The sequence below is a fragment of the Setaria italica genome, chromosome VI (genome assembly GCF_000263155.2).
Source record: "Setaria italica strain Yugu1 chromosome VI, Setaria_italica_v2.0, whole genome shotgun sequence".
Taxonomy (NCBI): Eukaryota; Viridiplantae; Streptophyta; class Magnoliopsida; order Poales; family Poaceae; genus Setaria; species Setaria italica.
The window spans coordinates 9,539,044-9,557,716 of record NC_028455.1 but is presented as its reverse complement, the minus strand read 5'-3'; the positions used below and the strand labels follow the sequence as shown (position 1 = coordinate 9,557,716).

General features: G+C 46.9%; 1 protein-coding gene across 1 annotated transcript; it reads right to left on the bottom strand.

The window, feature by feature from the left end:
- Positions 1-3,097: 3,097 nt before the first annotated feature.
- LOC101778451 lies at positions 3,098-3,583 on the bottom strand. Its single transcript, XM_004974477.1, has one exon. It carries the CDS (start codon positions 3,581-3,583, stop codon positions 3,098-3,100), a length of 486 nt encoding a protein of 161 aa, XP_004974534.1.
- Between the last annotated feature and the right edge of the window lie 15,090 nt (positions 3,584-18,673).

Genomic DNA, 18,673 nt, shown 5'->3' with positions numbered 1-18,673 from the left:
TTATTTCTAAACTCAAGCTTGCATGGGGGATCCTTCTCAGTTTATGATATTTTTGCACACCTTATTTTTCAATAATTGCTTACATGTGGAATCCCGATTGCTTTATGACGTTTTTGCAGACCTTATATTATCACAAAACCATCATGTAAGAGTGAGTGACGATTTCTTTTTGGCTAAAGTGGCAACTTTTATGACGTTCCATAACTTTGTCACTAAATTTGCTCGGATGTGAAACTTTATGACATTTTTGGCGAGAAACGTCATAGATCTATGAAGAGAACAAATGTGTCATCAAATTTTCATCATAGATCAACATATTTCGTGTAGTGAAGGTTGGGTTGGAACATCCTTTCCTGGATCTTGCTTTGGCTAGGAACATCCTATCTTGGACCTTGTTTTGGTGCACTCTACCTAGATTTTGCAGCAGTTTGTTTCTTGTATAGTACTTTGTTTCATTTACAGTGGTTGGACAATTTACAGAAGTTTTTTTCTTTTCCTAAGATAAAGAACCGGAGCTCCATCCTTACGAGCGGGTGAGGGCTGCATGTATCATAAGGAACCAGGGCATATTGGCTTCCCTTGGTGTTGGAAAAGTCACAAGCATCCTTACCTAGGCTAGAAAAGGATAAAGAAAGGATACCAATGAAAGAAGAAGTAAAAGAAAAAGTGAAGATCCAGATCCGGAGTATGACCTGTCTCAAGAACGTCCTGAATCTGACCCAAGAGACAGGCCAACATGAAGTATCTGATATTGGTGCCTACCAAATTTCTTTTATCAGTTATGCAGGATTGCTTCTCATTAACTTTTTATGCAATTGGTCCAACCAGATCAGTGATAGCATACCTGTCAGAGGCGGAAGAGGGTTGTCCAAGAGAATTTGGGCACTTGATACCTCTAACATTATGCCTCCTAGATTGACTAGGACCAAGGCAAACGAATTGGCTTTACTTCAGGCATGACTTTCGGATGGGACGACTCCTGATTCACAAGAATTGCCAACCGAAGGCCAAGTAATAGCCACCCACACTGAGGACATCATTGACATGATGACTAGCGAAGGCAGGTCATTTGATCTCTTTTTCTCAAAGCCAAAAAATTGGAACGTCTCAATTAGCAACCAAATCATTATTAACACACACCACCTATATGACCGTAAAATTGTTAGGTAATGCACGCCCTTCAAAAAGAGCACATGTGCCAAGGGATTCAAGAAGGTTGGGGATAGGTGGCACCAGTGTTCCTCAAATCGAATGGTGCGGTCACGTAACAGTACAAACCATAAAGGGTGATGAATGAGGTAATTATCTGGTCGGTCTCTTTCATCACGATCAAGTGGTAGCCTGAGTATGGCATCCAGAAAGGAGAGGATTTCACATCCACAGGTGGAGTCGATTATCTGATATATGCGCGGTAAAGGGAAATGATCCTTGGGACACACCTTGTTAAGGCTAATATAGTCAACACACATTTTCCATTTTCCAATCTTCTTGCTTACAAGAACGGGATTAGCAAGCAAGTTGAAGTGGTATACCTCCTTGATGAAGCCGGCCACCAGGAGTTTGGTGATCTCCTCGCCTATGGCCCTGCGCCTTTCATCATCAAAGCGGCACAGGCATTGCTTGACGGACTTTGAGCCCGAGACGATGCGTAATGCGTGCCTGGCGACCTCCTTTGGTATGCCCGGCATGTCAGTGTTGGAGGTATGCCCTAGAGGCAATCATAGAGATGATGATATCTGATTGTATCCATGATTTGTATATTGTGTTCATTGAATATCCATTAAAGGCTACTTAAATTGATCTGCAATTATGTGAATTGTATGTGGAACTCCTTACTTGTATGGTTATTCTAAAGGTTGTCCCTAGTCGGAGTTCATGTGTGGACACACATGAATATTAGACTAGTACATGTATTAGATGATGACTATGTTTCACAAGTCATGGACATGGAGATGTCAAACTAATAATGTAGGCACATGTGGAGACATGTGCTAGGACTGACCCAATACGAGAAGTAGTTCTCTCTTTACACAACATGTACGCTTTGTCCTTAGACTTGAGATTGTCGCATGTACTCTAGATGTGGATCGACTTACTTAGGGGCTATCAAACACTACACCGTGATAGGGTAGTTAAAAAGGTAGCTTTCAGGTTTGTCAAGAAGCATGCTGTGAGACATGGTCAATCAAGATGGGATTTGCCCCTCTCTTATTGAGAGTGATATCTCTGGGCCCCTTGAGTGATCGGATCCGAAAATGCATGGCCATACTACGTACGGTTAAGAGTTAACCTACAAAGGGATTCCGAATCACAAGATCGAGAAAGAGCGGTCGGCTCGAAGCTAGACCAAATATCGTGAGGCAAAGGGAATAGCATGTACATAATGCTGTGACGGTTCGTCTGATATGATCTTCGTGTGCGTATAGAAGTTGGCACGTCTTGCTAGAGGCCACTACCGACTATTGGGCCGAGTAGGAGTACTCGGGTCATGTCTATACGTATTCGAACCCATAGGGTCGCACACTTAAGGGGCTAGAAGCCCAAATTTGGATATGATTCGAGTTGGATCAGGTTTAGAAGTACTAATGGGCCTTGGACCCAGAGGCCCGTCAGGAACCTCTATAAATAGAGGGGTGGGGCGCCCTAGGGTTTTATCCCTTTTGGCTGAAACACATCTGCCGCGCCTCCCACGCCCTTGTCGTATTGCAACTCGCGAACCTAGCAGTCCGTCTTGCGATGCTTCCTCCCTGCATGTGTGGATACCTTGGAGGTGTTGCACCTGTAGCACTTGGACGAGCCGCGGCACGAGGACGATCTTCCTGCACGAGGACGAGCTGCTGAGGAGCTGCTCGACATCGATGTGATCGACTACGTGTTTGACTACACTGATCAACTTCGCTGCCCCGACGCGATTCTACATCTTCCGCATTAGTGTGTCGAGTGGTAATCCCGTGATCCATATGCGGCAGTTTTCCTGGTTTACATGGTAGAAAATTTTGATTTACGCCAGTGTAGCCTACCTCGTAGCCCAACAGTCAGAAGGCTTCCATGCGAAGACATCCCGATTCGCACATAGGAAGTCAATGAGCTCACCTTCCTATTTGGTCGGGAGCTTGGTCCAGATCTGCACTGTCTTGGTCGGGTCGCTGGGGTCGACCTCCACCACCTTGGTCTCCTCGGTAAAACGGAAGGCGCCCGTGGAGGTTGGCTTGTTGTAGTTGGGGACTACCGACACCGCTACATTCCAAAGCTTCAGGAGCTCAGTGGAGTTGACGATGCCAATAGGGAGCTCGTGGTGCTTGCGGTCGCACATGTAGGCGTGCGAGAAGGTGCTACCCACGGTGATGACATCGTTTGGTCCCGGCATCTTCAGCTTGAGGTAGGTGTAGTTGGGGGCTGCCATGAGCATGGCATAGCATGGCTGCCCTAGGATGGTGTGGTAGGACCCTGGAAAGTCCACCACCTCGAAGGTCAGGACCTCCATGCGGAAGTTAGCACGGTCACCAATCGTGACAGGCAGGTCGATCTGCCCGAGTGGGTACGCCTGCAGCCTCGAGATCACACCGTGGAAAGGAGATCTCATGGGACGGAGCTTCGACTAGGGGATGCGCATGGCTTCATGGATCTCGACGTAAAGGATGTTGAGACTGCTGCCCCCGTCCATCAGCACCCGGGTGAGGTGCTTCTTGCCGATGATGGGGTCGACGACGAGTGGGTAGCGACCCAGTCGAGGGATGTGGGGAGGATGGTGCCTCTGATCAAATATGATTGGGGAGTCCGACCTGCGAAGGAAAGAGGGGATGGCCGACTCAGTGGTACATACCTCTCGGTAGCACATCTTGTGCTGGCGCTTGGAGTGGTCGGCGTCGGGCCCCCTAAAGATCATGAGGCATCCCTCGGGGTCGGGGAAGCCATCTCCATCCTTGCCCGTGGTGCCTCCCCTCCTAGTCGCATCCTCCTTGCCTTTCCCCTCCTTGGGCTTGGCAACTTACCGCAGGAAGCGCTTGACAAGCTCATAGTCCTTGTAGAGGTGCTTGACGCCATGTCCTCATTGCCTTTCCCCTCCTGACTGCGTCCTCCTTGCCTTTCCCCTCCTTGGGCTTGGCGGCTTGCCGCAGGAAGCACTTGACGAGCTCGTAGTCATTGTAGAGGTGCTTCACGGGGTAGGCGTGGTTGGTGCACGGGCTCTCCTTGAGCTTGTCAAAGTGGTCGGGCTAGCCCTGTTGGGCTGCTTGCTCGAGTGCTCAGTCGCGGCAACCAAGGTCAGGTTGGTCGGGCAGCGTCGGTCCTTCTTGTTCTTCTTGCCCCGCTGTGTGGAGGGTCCCTCATCCCGGACCTCGTGCTTGGCCTTGCCCTTGTCCCGACTACCACTGAAGACCGCCCCGACCGCCTCTTCGTCGGAGGCGTGGTTCGTGGCGATGTTGAGCAGGTTGCGGAAGGTATGGGGCTTTACGCAGCCAAGCTTGTGGACCAGGGACTTGCAGGTTGTCCTAGAGAGGAACGTGCTGATGACATCTGCGTCGACGACATCAGGAAGGGAGTTGCACTGCCTTGAGAACCTGTAGATGTAATCCTACAGAGACTCATTGGGCTCCTGCTTGCAACTCTTCAAGTCCTAGGAATTCCTGGGATGGACTAGGAATTCCTGGGACGGACGGACGTCCCTTGAAAGTTCCCGATGAAGACCTTCTTGAGGTTTGCCCAGTCGTGGATGTTGTTGTACGGAAGGAATTCGAGCCATGCCCGAACAAACTCCCCTACGTAGATGGGAAGGTACTAGATGATAGTCATCATCTGCTCCACCGGCTCGGCAGGCGAGCCAGAAGTCTTTGAGCCATACACCGACGTTCGTCTTCCCAGTGTACTTGGTGATGTTGGTGGGCGGTCAGAACTGCCATGGGAACGACGCTTTCTGGATGCGGTGACCAACGGCCCATTGTCCCGGGGTGTCCGGGCTGGGGCTTCGGTCACCGTGTCGGTTGCTCGGTCAATCGCCATGCTTAGGGTGCGTCTCTTCACACTCCTTGATGGGATAGCTAGGGCCTACGCCGCCCACTCTCGCCATCATTCAGTGGACGTCGGTGTCATGCAGAGCCTAGCGTCAAGTGTTGATGATGCTGCAAGCGTCACAGTTCGGCCCGAGCCACTCGCGCACATGCGGACGGCGTGGAGCAGGTGCCGGGTCAGGCTACAGTGCGACCGCGATGCCCTACCCTGCCAGAGGTGGCTGCTGTGGTGGGCGGATGGAGCAATTTGATGGGTGCGGCCCCATTGCCCCGGTCAGGCAAGAGGCCGCGTGCCACTATCGTGACGCGGAGCTCTCTGCCTGCTGGACGGCAGCGGTCTCCACTAGCGCTCGAAGGTTCCGGTGAATTGCCTACTCCTGGGGGTCGGCATGCTCGGGGAGGCTGCGTAGAATTATCGCCGCGGCAGCGATGTCCTGGCCAACCCAAGCGAATTGAGGGGGATCATTCCCTCTAGCCAGGATGTTGCGCTGGACCTGGAGGGCGCGACCTTGAGCGCCACTCACCGGGTTGCGTGTGTGTGTGGCTCCGAGCGCTGCATGCGGCACGCCGGCGCAGGCGGCTGCCAGCTCAGCCATCGCTGTCGCAGCTCATCACCATGCACCTGCACATGCGCTAGAGCCTTCGCATGAGGGTCCGGGGGGGTGTGAGTCTGCTGGGACTCCACCACCTCCGGTGGCTGTCCTGGGGCGTCTGCCATGGCGTATTCCTGGGACAAAGGTGACTAGGTGCCATAAAGTCGCCGATGTTGGAGCCATCGCTTTTGACCTCTTCATCGCAGAGGTCATGGAATAAAGCGGGGGCATAGCCCACCATCCCCATGAACTCGGACATTAGAGGGGGCGACATCTTGGCCCTTCGGAGCCCTCGTGCGTACGTGTTCGTAGGGGATGCGAGGCCGTAGGGGAATCAGCCGCGTGGTGAGCGGAGACAATGGGGTCCCTCTTGAGAGCTCACAGAAGGTGTTAAACAGTGAGTACAGGACAATGTCCACATCACTCATCGTGGGATTCGAGCCCAACACGGACTCGAGGCGGAGCACGAACGCCTCGATGTTGAGGTCATTGAGTGGCCTGAGGCCCATAGAGGGCGCTCCTCCTTCCGGGGACGCCGAGGCAAACGCCTCCTCGCAGAGGTGAAATACGCTGAGCTGGTCGGTCATGATGTCCAGACTTCCAAAGTGGAAGGTCTAGAATTGTGCAAAGACGGGAGAAACCCACAGCCCACCGAGCAGGGGCGCGGGGAACTCCAGCGAGCCGAAGCGAATCGTATCGCTCGAGCTCGCCATGCCAAGAGTGGCAGGAAGGTGGGCCATTTGATGACCGAAGACTTGTCGGTGTGGAATCTGGCCGACAAGTAAATATACGTAGTTTTGCCATGCCTTAGATCGGATATGGCCTAGCACATAATGACTCAGGGTTTATACTGGTTCAGGTAACGGGCCCTACATCCAGTTAGGTACCAACGGGGGGCAGCAGCGAGCGGTGGCGCGGACTCGAGCGACCCCATGACGTGGTACGTGTGGGCGCACCGCGGGCACCATCTCTGGGCGGCCATGCCGGACGCCTTCTGGATCTATATGTACAAGGTTCACCGGTGCCTGCAGCTTAGCAGCCACGACTGGACGAGGTGCCCATGTTGGAAAATTAGACAACTGTATGATTAATTTCTGAACTAGATTTATCATGACAAGAGTAAAACCTAGCATGCAATTCTCTAATATACTAGGCAACAACAAGCACAACTTCATTATCTCAGAAAACATACTGAAATAACAGATCAGATCACGGTGTACATACTTAGCGGATGCAGCCATGACGACGAGCGGTGCTAACGAAACGATGACGGTGTTGCGGATAGAGCGTAGTAGATGATGTTGAAGATGATGGTATGCCGCAACACCGGACTGGGACGGAAGACGAGCAATGGTGAAGACCTTGAGCAGTCACGTGGAGCGCTTCCCAAAAACCTTATTCACCCTCTCCCGGTGGAGGATCACATGAGCGAGAGGTTCTGGAGACCTACTCTCCCGTTCGCCGGTACACGCCGGCGCTTGGGATGGAGTTGACTACGGTGGCGGTGCAACAGCGAGAGGAGGCAAAACACAACTCATATAGACCACCTTGGAGATACCCTAACCTGGGGGCCTTCCCGTATAGTAGTCTATGGTGCGTCTTTTCCATGAGGGAGGTGGTCCGTATATATAGGGAGCAAAACCCCCAACACCCTCGTCTATTAGCAATACAGAACTAATAGATGGTGTACCCCCTCTTACGCTAATGGACCTTTGAGATTCATTCAAAATTATTTATATGGGCCAAGCCCATATATCTAACAATCCCCCACCAGATCTCAAATACCCATTGAGGTGTTTTGCATGTTTCTCAGTACTATTTTATATACTAGGGTTTCAACAAGGATTGTTAAGTTTTGAGGCTTCAAGCTACATTCATCCAAAACTTGAACAATGGACTAAGCCCCGAATTGCAAGTTTTGTGCGGACAAGTTTCACTCAAAGTTAGAACTAGTACCTTGTTGCCAGTAGCCTACCCCACGGGTGGAGCATATACGTCATACTCCCTTTCATGAGCTTACTAGAGATCACCTAAATCTCAAAGATTGCAACGTTTAACAGCCGAACTCATATAGGTGTGTTCTTTCAAGAATGCTCTGTAGGACAGCATCTTCGCTTAATCAAGCCAATAGAAGCACATTACAACATATTGCTAACCTTCCTTACAGCACTTGAGAGTATTGCATCTTCAAATACAGAGGGTTTAATAATCACTCTCCTCAGTCAACCGACAGCTTGTTTCCCTAAATCCTAATTCATGGGATCTCCGATCACATAGGTTGGGTTACAACTGCGGCAACTCAAACGGGTCTCATACCCATCTCCCTCGATGCGCATTCTATCACATTCCGTGATAGCCCTTTTGTAAAGGAATCTACCAAATTTTTGTCTTTTTGAATATAAGTCACACATATTACTCCGGAGTTTCACAACTTCTTGACAGATTTCAGTCATCTCCTGACATGTCTTGATGACTTTGCATTATCCTTAGCACTATTCACTTTAACTATCACCGTTTGATTGTCACAGTTCATAAGGATTGCCGACATTAGTTTATCAACCAGAGGCAAGTCCATTAAGAGATCACGCAGCCACTCTGCCTCAACAGTGGCTGTTTCTAAAGCAGTAAGTTCTGCTTCCATGGTTGACCTTGTCAGAATGGTCTGTTTGCAACACCTCCATTATATTGCACCACCTCCAAGGGTAAACACATACCCACTCGTGTCATATAGGTCATCAGCGTCCGAAATCCAGTTCGAATCACTATATCCCTCAAGCACAGCAGGGTGTTTGGAATAGTGAATCGCATAACTCATAGTACCCACCAAGTAGCGCATAACCATTTCAAGTGCATACCAATGATCAATGCCCGGGGTTGACATGAACCTGCTCAATTTGCTCACAGCAAAAGATATGTCGGGTCTCATTGCGCTAGCTAAATACATGAGTGAACCGATAATTTGAGAGTTTCTTAATTAGTCTTTTGCATTTTTCTTGTTCTTTCTGAGTATCACGCTGGGATCATAAGATGTTGGAGAAGGCTTGTTGTCCATATAATCAAAATAGTTGAAGATCTTCTTCACATAATGGGATTGCGAAAGAGTAATCCCATTCTCATCCTTAATCAGCTTGATGTTCACAATAATATCAGCTTCTCCTAGATCTTTCATATCAAAGTTTTGTGATAGAAAAGACTTGACCTCATTGATCACATCACTGTTTGAGCCAAAGATCAGTATATCATCCACATATAAGCACAATATAACTCCTTCACCCCCACCATGGCGATAGTACACACATCTATCAGCCTCATTAATGACAAAGCCCGCAGAAGTTAAAGTTCTGTCAAACTTATCATGCCATTGCTTAGGTGCTTGTTTCAGGCCATACAACGACTTCAACAACTTACACACCTTGCTTTCTTAACCCTTCACCACAAACCCATTAGGCTGATCCATATAGATCTCCTCATCCAACTCTCCATTTAGGAAAGCTATCTTTACATCCATCTGGTAGATGATAAGACTGTACGAGGCAGCCAGAGAAAGTAGTAATCGAATAGAGGTTAGTCTTGCAATAGGTGAATAGGTATCGAAGAAGTCTTCACCTTCTTTTTGTATGTAACCTTTGGCCACAAGCCTAGCCTTGTACTTTTCAAAGTACCATCAGGCCTAAGCTCCTCTTGAACACCCATTTACAACCCAATGGTTTGGAACCATAGGGTTGTTCAGTGAGCTCCCATGTCCCATTAGAAAGAATTGAATCCATCTCACTTTGGACAGCTTCTTTCCAATTGTCTGCATCTGGAAATGCATACACCTCAGTGATGGACGTGGGAGTATTGTCCACAAGGTACACAGTGAAATCATCACCAAAGAATTTTCCAACCCTCTGTCTCTTGCTCCTTCTAGGAGCTTCACTGTCATCCTTCTCTAGGACGTCCTCATCCTCATTCTCATTAGGTTGTTCAGAAGACTCAACAGGTGCAATAGGTTCAGGAGTTGTTTCAGCAGAAAAGCTAGAGTTGCTATGCATATCTTTAAGAGAAAATATATTCTCAAATAATGTTGCATCACGAGATTCCATAATAGTATCAACATGCACATCAGGGATCTCAGATTTAACCATAAAAAATCTATAAGCAATGCTCCTCTGAACATATCCTAGAAAGACACAATCCACTATCTTAGGTCCTAACTTGTGCTTCTTTGGAATGGGTACATTGACTTTCGCTAAGCACCCCAAGTACCCAAATAAGAAAGTGATAGTTTTTTCCCGATCCACATCTCATATGGAGTTTGATCCTTATTCTTGTTCGGAACTATATTCAGGACATGACATAAAGTAAATAGAGTTTCCCCCCACTATGCCTTAAATAAACTGGTAGTATCTAACATGGAATTAACCAAGTCAGTTAGTGTGTGATTTTCCCTCTCAGCAACCCCGTTGGACTCGGGCGAATAGGGAGGCGTCCTCTTATGAATAATACCATGTTCCTCACATAATTCATCAAAGACTTTTGGAAAGTACTTGCCACCACGATCAGACCTTAGACGTTTGATCTTTCTCTCAAGTTAATTTTCAACCTCAGCCATATAGATTTTAAAGTAGTCTAATGCTTCATCCTTAGTTTGCAACAAATAAAAATAGCAAAATGTAGTCGCATAATCAATCAAAGTCATGAAGTATCTCTTCCACCTTTTGTCAACACACCATTCATCTCGCACAAATCAGAATGTATCAGTTCTAGAGGTGTCAAGTGTCGCTCCTCAGCCGTCTTGTGAGACTTCCGAGGCTGCTTCGATTGCACACAACTATAGCACTTAGAACCTTTGGCAATGGTGAGGTTCAGAATTAAACACATGCTGGAAAGCCGAGACATTAAACCAAAATTAATATGACACAAACGTGAATGCCAAGTACTCGCATCATCACTAACGTTGTCACAAATATGGCTCACGGACTTATTACAAATGTCTGCAAGGGAAAAGCGGAATAAACCTCCGCACTCATAGCCTTTACCAATAAATTGTCCATGTTTCAACACGTCTAATTTATTGGATTCTAACACTATCTTAAACCCGTCCTTACACAAGACCGACCAACTCACAAGATTCTTGTTGATAGTAGGGACATGCTGCACGTTCCTCAGTTGTACGATCTTTCCCGAAGTAAACTTCAGATTTACCGTACCAACACCACGAACAACAGCATGTGACCCATTCCACGTCAACACGAAGGAATCAACATGGATATGTCACCACACACATGAACATTGGCACCCGTATCAAGCCACCAACTGGTAGATTGAAAAACTGAAAGAATAGTAGGTAATAAATTACCATAGCCATCTTCAGTGTTGCCTATGGTCACTGTATTTACATCCTTGGATACAAATCCATGATTAGCCCTTTTATCCTTGCGATCTATGCAATCTGGACAATCCTTTGAGAGATGTTCCAACTCACCACAGGTATAGCAAGACAATTCGGCTTTGTTCATCTTCTTCTTCTTGGTAGTCTTAATGGCCTTTTTTACCCTTTATTCAACAATACATTGCACCTTATGCGCATACTCTACCACAGAACGGTTGTTCACCATCTTGTAGTCATGGGAGCTTTCTATGAGGTAGAGTTCACTGTCTGCATCTATTGCACCATACTTTATAACCCAAGCATCCTACAGTGCCTTTGCATCTATCATGTCTATGTAGACATCGACTAGATGGTCAAATATAATGCTAATGATACATCCCACAAAAAGATTATTGGTATTCGTGAACTTCTGCTAGTGCTCAGCAGTCAGTTTGCCTTCTGGTTTGCCTTTTCTCATGTTCCAGATGTGCATCGCATTAAGCCACAAATGGACCTTTGTTTGCCATCTCTTAAAGTTTACACCGGTAAATTTTTCAGGCCTCAGTGACTCAGCAAAACCATCCATACCAAAATTAACAAATTGCCTATAATAAGGTTTTGGATTTTTGAAAAATTAGACAACTGCATGATTAATTTCGAAACTAGATTTATCATGACAAGATTAAAACCTAGCATGCAATTCTCTAACATACTAGGCAACACTGTTGACGCCGAATTTTGACCAATAGTTCGAGATAGTTCGAGTCCTGTACAACAATAAGAAGCTAGCATGCACGCACATGGGCATGGAGTCCAAATCAGCTTCATTGGATTCATCGGCAAGGAGAGGCAAGGCTGATATAAAGGAAAGGCCAGCACGTATGGATAAAAATGATTAGAATATACAACATGGATTCTGGTGCACTTTGCATGCCATACGTGGGAGGCTACCAGAATAATTATGCATGTGGCCGATCTTTGTACGTACGGGAGGTTATTTTATAGAATAAAATATTTTAGAGATAGAGTTGGGTTAGTTAGAGATAGAGTTTTTTATTAGAAAAGATTGTGTACGTGACTCGCCTTGTACGTGGTTAGATGCCAATTATGTAAGTTCGTCCTATAAATATAAAGGGACGTGGCCATTGTAAAGAATAATCACACGATCAATATACAACACATTTATCTTTTATTTACCTTTTCAGCTTCACACCATTGCATTAGGAGTAGGAGTAATGTAGCTTCTCGATGAGTTTCTTCTAGCAAGCTGCAAGTCCCCGTCATCAAGTGTACTAGACTTCAACTTCCGGGCGCATCGCCGTCATCATGTCTGATTTCATCCAACAGTTATCGAGTATCTTGGATCTTTAACTTACTACGCATCGCTTCTGTCTCGATCTACGCTATTCACCAGTTATCCTGCCTTGATTAAGTTTGCATCGGCTGATATTTATCTGTTCTATCATCTTGCCGTTTATGACACATCGATTGTTATTAATTCTATCGGAATAGATGATAGATCTATTTTTAATAGCATGTTGCATCTTAATCTTGGTTGCCCCTCGAGTGCCATTGGAATTGAGTTTCATTATGATTGGATTCATCGGCTAGCGGGATTTAAATTGACGTCCTGAGTGTTTCTAGGATGCAACTACCGGGCGCATCGCTGTGGTTTCACCTAAAAATATTGGTAGCGACGTTAGTTTGAATCTCATTAGCTTGTGAATATGGCTATGGTGGAGCAAGAACTCGACGGTGCTCTATCTCCTATCGGCTCTCCAGTCGATGGTTATTGTGAAGTTATGTTGAATCGGCTTGGATAGCCGATGAGCCATTTGCATTCATCAGGATGTTGGAATTAGCCTCATTTTGTTTATCATGATTTATTTTGCTACACCATTATCGCTACTGGTGCTCGGATCACATCGGTCTGATCGGCCGGTTGCCTCAAACTTCGAAAGGATCATCTTCCCCTTGTCAGTTGAATGGTCAAACTGAGTGGCACGTCCGCGCACACCACGCACGTCGATTTGGATTCTACACTGGAGTTAAGGAGATCTCCCAGATCCTCATGTGCTGATGCAGGGTCCACCATCAGTATTTTGCGTCAACACATTTTGGCACGCCCGGTGGGACTGATCATAAAATCTAAAGATGATCAAGATGCGGCATGATCCTATCATTATACTGTCTCGGGACATTGTTTCTGAAAGCCGATGAGATATATTTATCGGCTATGTGCTATTCAGATGAATCTGATGCCAAATTTATTATGGAGGAGACATACACAACACCAATACTATCATTCCTCGTTGCCGATGGAAGCTGATGGTTAAGATGCTAGTTGGAAGAGTCGCAGTAAGTTCAATACTGTATAACAGGGGCATTCAATGATTGAATTGATAATCGGCCGTGAGAGTGCCGATTACGTTTTTTCATCATCAATGGAAAACTCTTATCGGCTATTTGCAATTTGAAGCCGATGGCCCTCAATGAATGTTATTGGACCAGTTTAGCTTCAAGATGACAGAGATGGCTATTGAATTAAGTAACTCGATCAGACCGATGGACGGTGGCCGCTACATGCATAGCGCCCATATACGGATACGAGGCCAGCGTGCACATATTTAAAGTTCTCTACAACGCGTACTCACGTATGGCCGGGCTTGCGCGGCAGCCGGCGTGATGATTCTAAAGACTTGGGAACTCTCATTTCCTAAGATGTACGTGCGGCAAGGTTAATACGTGATCAAGAGCTCAATTAGCCACACAAGTATTCATGTATTTTTCTCAACGCCGATCCAGGTGCGCGTATACGAGCTCTGAACAGATTCATTCCCGTACAACCGGGGCCGCGTGCCAGCCGGCCCAGAAGATTTTAGAAGCATAGCTTTTCTGATGGCCGATGGCGATGGCTGAAACAACTCTTGAGTCGATGGAGTTATTTTATACAGCCAATGGATGAAAAGGAGCCGATGAAGTCCTTTGGTGCGTCTTAGCTGATGGATGTTTATTTAAAAATCTGGGCAGCAAGATTAATGTCCAACCTATATGAATACAATTATTAAATGATTGCTGACGGATGGATTCCCTCACAATATTTGCACGATCTGTTTCATGCATCGGCTACTAGTGACAGAGTTGAGCCAATGAAGAGAAGAGGCCCGCACAGGAGAATAACTAAATGAAGCTTCTGATGCTCACAAAGTGCTCCAGTCGATCTTCAAATATAACTGGAGCTGCCATAAGAACTCAGCCGATGACCCAGTCGATGTATAAGTTGGGAGCCAATGACAGTAAAGAAGAAGAAATCCATACTTATAGAGGGCATCGGCAAATCAATTGGATGATAAAATACTGGGTAGCTGCTAGTGATGATTATAATATTCCGTCGGCAATTGGAGAGCTACACGTTATTGATCGGCAATTGGAAAAGCTAACAATAACAAAAGATTGTTGCACTCAACTACTGCTGCGACTGCCGGCTCATAGTTTTTAACCTTGCTGCCGATATTGTTCAACCGGAGTCTCCATCGGCTATGTACCCTCCTGTTATAAGTACAAGGACAGCCGATGGAAGGAACAGAGGAAGAACCGATTGCTATTTCCTAATGGAGCCGATGGATGAGGCCAATGCAACGGATCTCAGTTTATCATAAACCCATGGAGGCTCTGTTGCTGACCACGGAAGAAAAGCAGGGGGGCAATGTATTTATTTCTGTACTTTGCCAATCACTGGTGTGCATGGACACATGGTTATTTTGTTGTCCAAGAAACAAAGTAGAGAGGAAAACCAAAAATCGGCCATGAACCTCTTTATTTAAAAGGATAAGCTTGGTCTACAGCAAAGAGTTAAGTCAGGATTACTCTTAATACAAGGGTGTATATGTCTCTTGGCCGATGTCAAGGAAAAGCCTAACAAAGACAGCCAATAGAATAAGTATTGAATTCTTTAGTCGGTTATTACTTTTTGGGCATAATCAAATAGCCGTATTTCTACCGTCGGCTAAAATTGGACCGTGCATGCATATGATTGTACTATCGGTTGATGCGCCTATCGGCTGATGTTTTATTGACTGGAGTGGAGCCGACAGGACACAATGCGTTGGCTTCTAGTGCCAGCCAAGCCGATGATGTACAAATAATGCGTCTACGATGATGCGGACATCGGCCGGTGGGACGCTGGATTGGAGCATGAAGACAATTTTTCATGCGTCGCTAGCACTAATCATCGGCTCCTGGAAAGCTGGTTGGTTTTATCGGCTGACAAGATGTTACTTCGCCCTTGTTTACTTGGGAAGTTGGGAGGTGCCAAATTGGCATTTTGTCATAAATGCGACACTGTAGTGTTTCGTTTGTATTTGTGAATTATTGTCCAAATATTGACTAATTAGGCTCAAAAGATTCGTCTCGCAAAGTACAACAAAATTGTGCAATTAGTTTTTGATTTCGTTTACATTTAGTACTCCATGCATGTACCGCAAGTTTGATGTGATGGGAAATTTTCTTTTTGCATAGTGTTAAAGTTGGGAGTTTTGTGGAAAGTAAACAAGGGCTTCATTGATTTTTCCCTTTACAATGCAAACAGCCGATAGGAGAGTCTCGATTCTGGGGATGCCCGATAATATCTTGACCAGCATGCTTCACCTCGGCTGGCACGTCGTTCTCGGCATCGGAGCTGCAATGTCCGATCGCTGAGAGATCGAAAGAGGTCGCGAAGCATCTACGCCGCAGCTGGTATTCCCACGGAGGCTGCGCTAGCATCGAAAGGGAGGCGGAACAGGACTGTTTTGCATATCGGCTCCGTGGGCAGCAGCATGCCGTCATTGAGGCACATGCAAGTGCACATGCAGATGTCGGGTTGCATCAGTGTTTCGTTGCAGGAGTGAGAAAGGAGACGAACATTATCCAGCGGAACCTTTCATTAATGGTTGAAGGCAGTTTGAGTTACTGCCAGCAAATAATTAATGGTTGAGCCGATAACAAAGAATTCATCAACGAAAGTTCATCGGCCTCCTAAACAGTCAGACATACGAAGGGAGCTGGCAATTCAATAGCCGACCAGGGGACAATCGGCTGACCAAAAGTCGAGATTAATCACGCAGGTGGATCTGTCTTGGTACGGATGGATTGGAGAAGGTGCTATTCTATAGAAAGGAAATTAGAGTCCATATACCTTAATATTTCATTTTGTTTAGATATTTAGTATTAGGCAAGTTTGGGTACGGCTCAGCCATGAGTCATTATATTGGTCCAAGGTATAAATATGTACCCCTGGCTATTGTAATTTTCATCTCTCGATCAATACAACACATCTACCTTTTCAGCTTCACGCCATCGCATTAGGAGTAGGAGTAATGTAGATTTTTCTTTTCGATGAGTTCCTTCTAGTAAGCTGGGCTGCATCAACTTCGATCTCCGGCAAGCTACAAGTTCCCATCACCAGGTGTTCTAAGCTTTAACCACTGGGCGCATCGCTGTGGTTTCATCTAGTTTCATCTACTAGTTATCAGGTATCATAGACTTCAACTTCCGGGCGCATCGCTGTTGTTGGATCTAGTTCTTACCTATAAGTTATCGAGTATCTTGGATCTTTGACTTATAGCACATCACTTCTATCTCGATCTATGGTATTCACCAGTTATCGGTTTTATCATATCTTGTAAGGCTGCATCGTTTGATCTCTTGCTAGATGTGGTAGAATCACAGTTATTCGTATCGGCTCTCTAGCTGATAGCCTGCATCGGCTGTTTAGCCGATTGCATGTGCTTTAATGCCCATGGCATGTTTTCATGGTTCTGTTGAAGTATAGATAGATTTGTTTACTTTGAAGGTTTAATCTGTTATCCTTATTATGGCTGCCATCGACCCGATCGAACCCCACTGTTAAGGATAATAGGGAAGATTTGATGAGTCATAGATTTGTTTATATCAAGCAGTTGACCGTTAGCCTCTGTTTCTTGTCAACTTTCTAGCTGATAGCTTTTATGCTCCATTATCAAATCGGCTTGGATAGCCGATGAGCCACTCACACTCGTCAAGATGCTGGAATCGGCTTCATAGCCGATAATTTAGTCATCATTATTTATTTTTCCGCACTATCATCGCTACTGGTGTCAGGACCACATCAGCCTGATCGGCCGGTTGATCTAGACAATCTTTTGAGAGATGTTCCAACTCGCCACAGGTATAGTAAGACAACTCGGCTTTGTTCATCTTCTTCTTCTTGGTAGTCTTAATGGCCTTGTTTTTCCCTTTATTCAACAATACATTGCACCTCATGCACATGCTCTACAATAGAACAGTTGTTCACCATCTTATAGTCATGTATGAGGTACAGTTCACTGTCTGCATCCGTTGCACCATACTTTGTAACCAAAGCATCCCATAGTGCCTTTGCATCTATCATGTCTATGTAGACATCGACCGGAACGATACATCCCACGAATGGTGTTAGGAATATGTAAGTAGATCTAAAGCAATTTTATAAATTGAACGGCAGAAAAATATGATATTTTTTCTGGGACTAAAATAAACGCCTAAGCCCGACCCATATTGGGTCTGCAAAATTAAACAAGCCAAGTTCAGATGCCCCCCCCCCACTGTTTTAATGAAAATAATTCATTTTAATGTTTCCGACCAGGTTCAGGATGGCCTAATTTTTTGGGCAAAATTAGGCCTTGTTTGGCATGACTCCAGCTTTGGGTGGAGCTGCTCCATTCCAAAACTCCAGGTGGAGCCAGCTCCACTCCAGAACTCTAGAACTAAAATGGGGTGCTTGGCTAGATGGGTGTTCTCAGCTCCAAAAAAGACCGATTTCAGTGTGGATTGCCATTGTTGCCCTCCAATTCAGGTCCCACTTGTCATCCTCTCTATCCCATCTTCTTCTTCCTCAGAACCTACGCCCCATTGATTGAACAACAGCATCCCTACGCCGCCCAGGACCTCCGCAATGCCGCGCCGCGCGGCTTCGGCTGACGCCGCCGCCTGATCGCAGGGCGTGAGGAGCCACCACGGCTAGCTGCGGGGGTGCCCGCTACCGCCATCATCGATATTAGCCTCGCAGCACAGGCGCGAGAGGAGGAGCGGCGGCACCGGTAGGGCGCCGTGGAGGAAGACGGCGCAGGCCTCGGCAGTGGCGGGGGTGCGGACGAGCGTGGCCACGTGGGGGACGGCGTCGACGCTGGCGCAGTGGTGGAGCCACATGAGGAGCGCGGCAGCTAGCTCGCGCAGGATAGGAGGGCCATGGCGGTGCGGCCGACGGGGAGGGAGGGGCCACGACGGCCGGTGGCGTGAGGGAAGGGCTCGTACGGCACGTGATGGTTGGCGGGGCTAGGCGACTGGGCGGGGCAAAGCGGCCAGCAGCGGGGGTCGACGGCGGCTGTCGGTCGGGGTGGCGGCGGCCGAAACCTAGCAGTTGCCGTGCTCGGGAGAAAGAGGAGTCGGGATGGAGGAAACAGAAGAGGCGCGGGACGGAGGAAATAGAGGCACAAGGGAGTCTCGAAGGAAAAGAATGAACATTATTTTTTAATCAGTGGTATTGGTGGGTAATTACCCACCAACTCCACGAGGAAATTCAGAAGAGGTGGTTCTGGAGCAGCAAAAGAGGTGCTCCAAAACTCCACCCCTATTTGCACTACAGCTGGGGTGTTTGGCTCCAAAGAGTTTTGGAGTTGGGGTGTTTGGCTGGATTTTTTCTAGAGTTGCTGGAGTTCTGAAGT

Excerpts from the sequence above, each read along its gene's own strand:
- LOC101778451 (XM_004974477.1), bottom strand. The coding sequence starts at position 3,583 with ATGAGATCTCCTTTCCACGGTGTGATCTCGAGGCTGCAGGCGTACCCA.